The sequence below is a fragment of the Mesitornis unicolor genome, unplaced genomic scaffold (genome assembly GCF_000695765.1).
Source record: "Mesitornis unicolor isolate BGI_N332 unplaced genomic scaffold, ASM69576v1 scaffold30162, whole genome shotgun sequence".
In the NCBI taxonomy this organism is placed as follows: Eukaryota; Metazoa; Chordata; class Aves; order Mesitornithiformes; family Mesitornithidae; genus Mesitornis; species Mesitornis unicolor.
The window spans coordinates 5,993-13,494 of NW_010167631.1; the positions used below are offsets into that span (position 1 = coordinate 5,993).

At 47.9% G+C, this 7,502-nt stretch overlaps 1 protein-coding gene across 2 annotated transcripts in view; it reads right to left on the reverse strand.

The window, feature by feature from the left end:
- Nucleotides 1-2,640: 2,640 nt before the first annotated feature.
- Nucleotides 2,641-7,502, reverse strand: part of HNF4A (hepatocyte nuclear factor 4, alpha) — a 16,916-nt gene continuing 12,054 nt past the window's right edge. The window contains exons 6-10 of one of the 2 annotated variants that reach the window (XM_010178760.1): nt 5,699-5,786; nt 5,073-5,228; nt 4,553-4,789; nt 3,814-3,936; nt 2,641-3,149 (exon numbers count right to left, since the gene is read on the reverse strand). In XM_010178760.1, coding sequence (XP_010177062.1) covers nt 3,007-3,149; nt 3,814-3,936; nt 4,553-4,789; nt 5,073-5,228; nt 5,699-5,786 — 747 coding nt within the window. In that variant the 3' untranslated portion in view covers nt 2,641-3,006. Of the gene's footprint in view, nt 3,150-3,774; nt 3,937-4,552; nt 4,790-5,072; nt 5,229-5,698; nt 5,787-7,502 lie in introns of both variants that reach the window. The other variant, XM_010178759.1, reaches the window with a different exon arrangement.

Genomic DNA, 7,502 nt, shown 5'->3' on the forward strand with positions numbered 1-7,502 from the left:
GCAGGCTCTAAGTGATGTCTCCACACTGTCCTCAAACACGAGTCTCATTCCTGCATCTCATACCTACTGACAGTTTTCACCAGCATGACTGTTGCTGGGAGGCCACTGGACTTGCAAGTGGATGGAGAATCAGGCTGCTGCTTCTCCCTTGTATGTGGGATCAGACTTCCCACCTCTGATGTGAAGTGAGCTGGGAGATGGAGGAGCATGAGGGTCAACTCCTGCAGACCACAGCTGAAATGCGGTATGTTGTTCCTTCCCAGATACCTAATCTTTACAGCCATCTGGACCTCTCTCTCCTCTTCCCGTTATCTTCCTGGGCATGCTACAGCTGAGAGCAGGCTCCCGTGGTCAGAAGAGCAGGTCATTAAGAGCCTCCTCTAATCGTCAGTGTATTTCTTCACCTTTATGACCAGTAACAAATTGACTTTCACTTTATCATGTTATTGTGCCCTGTAGGCTCAGTCTGCCTTTGGCTGCACCTGCTGCCAGCAGAGGGTTGACTGTGTGTGAACCAAAGCAGAAGCATCACCCCAAAGTGCTCAGAAATTGCCTTTGAAATACAAGAGGGACTGAAAAATGAACATGTTCAAAATGCTAATGATGTATTTTGGCTTCCTTTGCTTGGCTTTTGGAGCGTGGTTACTTCAAATCTTTAAGCTCCCTGGAATCATGAAAGCAAATATTTATTCCTCATGTTTGTTTTTCTTTCAATGAAAATTGGGATTGTCACTCAATCTTATGATTCCAGCACATGTGGCTTCAAGACTGTCATCAGCTAACATGAAGCTTGCCAGGAAATAATGACAACTGGCGACAGCATTAAACACTTGTTTGGGCTTTTCCCTCAATACACAGATGCTTTGTGCTCAGACCAACAGGCAGGTGAGCCCCTGTATTCAAAATAAATCCTCCCAGAAGAAAGAAATCCATCTGTCTGGGAAAAGTTAGAAAATACTTTTGCATTTATTCCTTTTTTTTAATGAATACAAACTCTAGTGAAGAAATTGCTCTGTTCCCATTGGAAGGCAGTAACCAGCAAAAATTAATGTACAATATCAAGGAATGCTTGGTGCAAATGGACCAGAAAGGATTCCCCACAGAGTATGTCTACATACAGGAAAAAAGGTTCCTGCAGTTGAAAAAGACAGCCTGGTTATTATGTGGGGTTTTTTCCCATTTAATCTCCCAATTATAAATAATCAATGTGATTTACAAAATAATTTACAGAAAATGATTGGATTCATCATTGCAATAAATTACTTGGTACAATGCCACCAGCATTCAGAGATGATACAATACTTCTGACACCATCAGCACAAGGTGAGGTGTTTCATTTTTGCATTGGAAATGAAGGGACAGACCTACAGACCCTCTGGCTGGGCTGGCTCAGATTCGTCCCTACCAGGGACCTCTTGGCAGCCATGGCTCCACCAGCTTCATCTTCCCACAGGGCCAGCACCCCCCAGAGTCTATGGCAGAGCTGCTATTGCCTTGTGCTCCCAAAAATTACTTATGCCTGAAATTGTGCAGGGCTCTGCAAACTCCAGCGCTGCTGGCACCCGGAAAGGCTAGCACTGGGCGCGGGAGTGCCCTGTCTTGGTTTCAGCTGTAAATCAAAGGTCAGATCTGTGGGGTTTCGGCATGGGCAGGTGCAGAGGAACAGGCGCTAGGGCAGACCCAAGGCTGGGGCAGACTCAAGGGACTTGGGGCATTGACAGGGTCTTTCCTTGACCTCTGTCGTTCTCTGCAGGCCTTGAAGTGTTGTGGTTTTGAGGTTGCTGCCCTCAAACCCTCTGAGGTCTGAAGGAGCCATAATGAATTCTTATTGTGTCATGAAGGCTTATAAATCTGTTGTCAGCCACTCACTCTAAGCTGAGGGAACCAGCACTGGAGTGGACAAGTAGATTCTATGGCAAATCTTAGCATTAAAGCTGGGTCTGAACTAAGACCTGGATCTCAATGCTCCCAGCATTTGGGCAGCCCAAGGCCTTGGTCCACTCTGTAAGATTCAGGCTCTTCTCCCCTTCACAGGCCTCTCCCCTTTGTATGTCCTCCCCCCCTGCTTCCTTTCAAATAGGCATCCACTGGTTGTCTTCTGACTGCTGAGAAGCAGTAGTGGCACCAGTGATATTTTGGGCAGTGCTGTCCACCACCAGCCTTTACAGGGGGGACCCTGTCCCATCAGCTGAAATCTCCTGAATCCCACATGGCCCCCCAGCTTCCCAGTCCAGGTAGTGAGGATACAGTAAGTGGTGAAAGGGAAGGATTTGGCAGTGGTTCCCTCTCTGAGCCTTGTAGGGGAAAGGCAGCCGTGGCAGGGAAATAACAAAAGCCGTCAAAAGGCAGAAGGATCCAAATAGTGGAGAATCCTGGTGCCCCAGTATCACTGAAAAGATGTGTGAGACCTGGCTGGGGAGGTTGGTTTGTTGGTTTGCTGGACGGTGACACCATGCAAAGACCTGGGACTACCCAAGACTGAGGAGCAGTTCTGCCAGTGCTGCCTGGACAAAACCTGTGTGCATCACCTGCTGCAATGCTCCTGGGGGAGCTTCCATCTCCACCAAGTTTGGTTGGACCAGGGACTGCCTGAGGAGCTGGCACGGCTGCGGGAGGGAAGGCCTCCCTTCACATTGCACAGAGGATTTCTTGTTCGCAGGGTCTGGTGCATTGTGGTGGCAATGGGGGAACAACCAGCTGCACTGTCCCCAGCCAGTCACTGCGACCTCCCCACAGAGGGAGGCAGAAATCTGCCCCATCATACAAGGACTAAGGGTTTCAGTAAGGCTTCAGCCTTAGTTCTGGGACTCGGGGCTGCCCATGGCATGTGCTGCCCATAGCTGCAGGAAGACAGCTTGTGGTGATGGTGGTGGGCTAGTCCAATGTGCAAGTCCGTGTGTTTGCACCCAAGGACCTCTGCATGGCTTCTTTTTTCACAGTGACAGAGTTAATTAGAGCTTTTCTCCCACACGGTCTTTTGAACAAGGCCAGCTGGTCTGCAGATGGCTAGATGACCTCCTGTTTTGTGATGGCGGGTTGCGGGATGGAGGTGGACTGTTTTGCCACAGTTGCAATGGCTCCAGGCAGCAGCTTGTATTGCTCTGATCCTGAGCCTGCAGGTGGAGATGGCTGTGGAGTTTCCGGAGTAGCTACAGAGGGAGAAATAAAATTAGAAGACTTGACAACACTGGGATCTGTCCTCAGTTGTGCCAGGTTCAGGTGTAAGCAAAGCAAAGTCTCTGTAGCAAAACCATAGCTCCTAATGGCTCATGTGTTTGCTACAAAGGAACCTGGACACACAAGTATGGTTAGAGCCATGATAATGAACATCAAATGAGGGGAGTTACTGGCATTTTGACCTGTACTGGCCACTTTTTGGTCAGCTAAGGTCGTTTCAGCCCAAATTCCCAAGTGGTGGCCCTGTGTGGTGGACCAGATTCTCTTGTGGTTTTGCAGAGGGCGAAGTGAGGTGTGTCTGAACCATTCAAGGGAAGGGGGAGCCTTTCCACTGATTTCAGTAGGCACTGGATGGGATCTTTCATCCCTAGATTTAAGGTCTATGTAAAAGTTACAGTCTGCCAGAGCACATCTTGTTAAATCAATTAGTCTTGCCTAATCTAATTAATCTAATCTAATCTAATCCTCCTCTCTGTTTGTCTTTCCCTCCTTTCTGCATAAGAATTTCTCACACATTCAATATCAGAGACTCTGTCTTGCATGGAAATTTCCCTGCAAGGTAGAAACTACCTCCAAAGGATGCTGAGAAGCTCTCACTTTCTCCTGGGAGCTCTCCATCTGTCTGGCAATACTCACACATCTGTCCGTTGTGCATCTGAGGAGGCATTGTGTTGGCCACAATGACGTTTGTTCCCAGGTTCTCCTGGATCAGATGGGGATGCAGGGGGTGGTGAGCATGCAGCGTTTCACTTGATGAGCCTAAAAACATGCATATGACATTAGTTGCCAGGATGATGGAAGGAGACAATTCAGATAGGCAGACCCACTGCACCAGAATGTCCAAGGCCTTGTGCGTGGTCAGCTTATGCATTGGAGCACACCCTTCCTGTCTTCCTCCATGGATGCTTTGGGCTCGCAAACCCCTGCCTGCATTTCCTTTCATACAGGGTTATATTCCCCTCCTTCTGAGCCACACCTCCACATAAAGAATAGCACAGTGGCAACTTTTCATTTTGTTTTGTCCCCATTGGATGCTCCCAGTACAAAATCTGGGACATGCTTTCAACACAGGCTTAGTGAAATCGCTGGCTGGCAGGAGTCTGGGAGTTGCACAGCAAAGCTTGTCTACAAACAGAGGGCTGGGGATGGCTCTCCATAAACAGATGCACAGCTAATGCGTCTCTTTAGGTGAGCAGAAATGGAGGACCCTTTGTTACCAGTGATAAGTGGAGATGATTTTGTGCAAGGCAAGGGCTGGCCTGCATACAGGCTGTTTCCACCTCTTTCAGGTAGGAAATTATGTCCCTGGAGGTTCTCAAGGGGATGGTGATTGGAGAGCAGTGAGAGGCCTCTTGTAGGACCCTCAAGTACTCACCTCCCAGCAGCATCTCCTGCAGCAGGTTGTCAATCTTAGCCATGCCAAAAAGCTTGACAAACTGGATCTGCTCTATCATCTGCCAGGTGATGCTCTGCAGCACAGGCAGCAGCAGCAGCAGCTCCCCAAAGCGGCCCCGTGAGTCGTATTGCCGGTCATTGATGTAGTCTTCCAGGCTGACCTGCACTTGGTACCGCATCCGCTTGATCTTGGAGGGGTCGCTCAGTCCTTTGGCATCTGAAACAACCCACAGAGCAAACAAACTATCCAGGCTGCTTCCCTAGGAGCTGCCATTCAGTATCAAAGTCTGGGCACAGGTTTAGGTGAGGTGTCTCTGATTCTCTATTGCCCACTGTAATGGATGTTTTTTCTCTTCTTAGGTTGACTTCTCCACTCCCTCTAAGAACAGTTTGGCCCAGATAGGAGACTAGGCAGCATTTTCACAACTCAGGACCAGTTTTAGTCAGCATAACTCAGACTAGTCCCCTCTGATGGTAACCTTCACCAAGCTGGAACATACCTGGGTCAAAGAAGATGATGGCTTTCAAGCAGGCATATTCATTATTGTCTATCTGCAGGTCCTGGAAGGGGAGGACCAGCTCATCCAGGATGCGGATGGCCACACGGTTCACCTCCACCAGTTCGGGGCAGTTCCGTGGGATGATGTGGTCATTTCCTTTGGACAAGCAGCACAGAGAATGTCAACTTGTCATTGCCCAAGACTTATCAAGGCAGCAAGGAGTTCAAAACCCAGGTAACAAATGCTGAGATAATTCTGAAGGTGGAGGACTTCAGAGTTCCTCCTTCTACCCCTGCCCTGGCTCAACCTGCCAGAAATGCTGATCTGTGTTGCCAGAAATGCTGCTTGCACAGGAGTCACTGAAGCGAGTAAAAGGTGACCGAGGAGTGAGAGTCCTTTTCTCAGTCACACCACAGCCTGCTTACACAAAGCTGGGGGGACAATGTGAATGTTAATAGTCCCCCAAATTTGCCACATGTCGTGGCACCCAAAGGTTGTGCTAAGCTCACTAAAATACAGAAGAGATCAAGCCACCACCCTGCTAAAAGGATGTCCACAAACACTGAACCACCCTCTCCTTTGCCCTGGCAGGGAAGCTTTGCTGGGAGCAGAAGTGCACTCTTTACCTAGCAGCAAGACATCCTTGAACACCATGGACCTCTTGGCAGCTCCCAGTAACAGATGTTCTCCTGCATGTGCTCGCAGCAGTGCTACCTGCAAGGGAAGTGAAAAGTTATTTGGGTGATATAGAGACAGACAAGGCTGTGATTTCACATAAGCAAGAGGGAAAGCCCAGCATTCCTGTACTGCACTCAGGGATGGGGAGCGAGAGCCCCTCTCCAGTCACTGCGAGAGAAAGGGGTCAAAATATGGTTTACTCCTGTGCATAAACAGCTATAAATCCAGCAAAACCAGTAGACAGCACCTGAAACATCCCATTTTCATGGCACATGCCATGAGCAGGACCATGCTCAACTGTCCCAGGACCTCACACCAGCAGTGGCGCATGTTCGCAGTGGGCCATTTGCAGACAAGGCAGCTCCTACCAAGTGCAGAACCAGGGACCATGCTCCAGCCTGGGAACTGGGGAGAAGAATGATCCGCTGCTGTGGACAACTGCTGTCCCTCTGGGCCATGCCCATCTCCCAGTGAAATCGCACTCATGGGGACCCATGTCCACCCGCTGATGGGGTCACCCACTGGCCATTTGTTCCCTCCACAGCAATGGGCATTCGGGCCTGGGAAGCCAAAGGGATGTTTTTCTGCCCTGACGTTAATGATTGAAGTGTTTCATTTTACACCCTCCAGTGGCTCCTGAGAATGTTCTGAATCTTTTGCCCTCCTTCGGTTAAAAATTTCAGGGATTTAGGCAGAAACAGATGTTAACAATTGGACAGCCTGACACAGAGGCTTCTTAATGTCCAGCCAGGAGCCTCTGCTGGGGAAAACAATCATTAAATATTAATGGAGAGATTCTGAAAAGTGTGTCCTGATGGGAATGGTCCCCTTTTCCGCTGTGTTATCCTTCAGCATCTGACAAAGCCAAGACAAGTCCTACCCTACCAGAAATGCCAGGAGAATGTGTCACCTGTAGAAGAGAGCTCTGCTTCAAAAAGATGCTGATGTCTGAGAGAAGGATTTTTGGTTTGGTTTTTTTTTTTGGGTTTGGTTTTGGTTTTTTTTTGCAGAGGGAGAAAAAGAGTTATGCAAAATAAACAAAGTGGAGGACCTTGCAAAAAGACTACGCACACATGATGCTGAGGAACCTTTATCTATATGCCAAAATCTAGCCTTTGTCTATTGCTATTCAAACATGGGTGGCTGTGTTAGCTGAGCTGCTTGTAATTAGCAGAGCTGCTCAAAACTGAGCTTTCCTATCTGACAAAACTTTGAAAAGAATGGAAAAATTGCAAGTCCCAAGGGAGAGCAAAATCTCTATGTAGAATTTTCCTGCCTAATGCAAATTCAAGAAAGCTCAGTTCGGAACCACCATTTCTGTTTCCATAAAATTTGCTTGTTTGAGCAGGGTTAAAGTAAATGACTTCGACAAGGCAAAACCATCTCATTTGATATTCGTTCTTGCAGTGATCAACCTGACATACATAATTCCACTGTGAACTAGGATAAATATAAAAGTTATAACACAACAATGTAGAACTTTAACTTTGAAATTAAATGGCTTTACCCCACCAAATGCAGTACTTTGACATTTTAGTGCAGAGGAAGAATAGAATAAGGGGTTAGGTATGACCTTTCCTATAAAAATGTTGGCAGAGATGATTCATTCTAATGGCAATATAAGAGAGTTTCCCAACATTAAGTGTTCCCACTGGACATGTCTTGACTGGCTCTCATGCCCCTTGGGCAGCTGGCTTGCACAGAGTTTTGTTTATTCCTGCTCCTTTGCATTTCTTTTTTTCCTCCCTATGC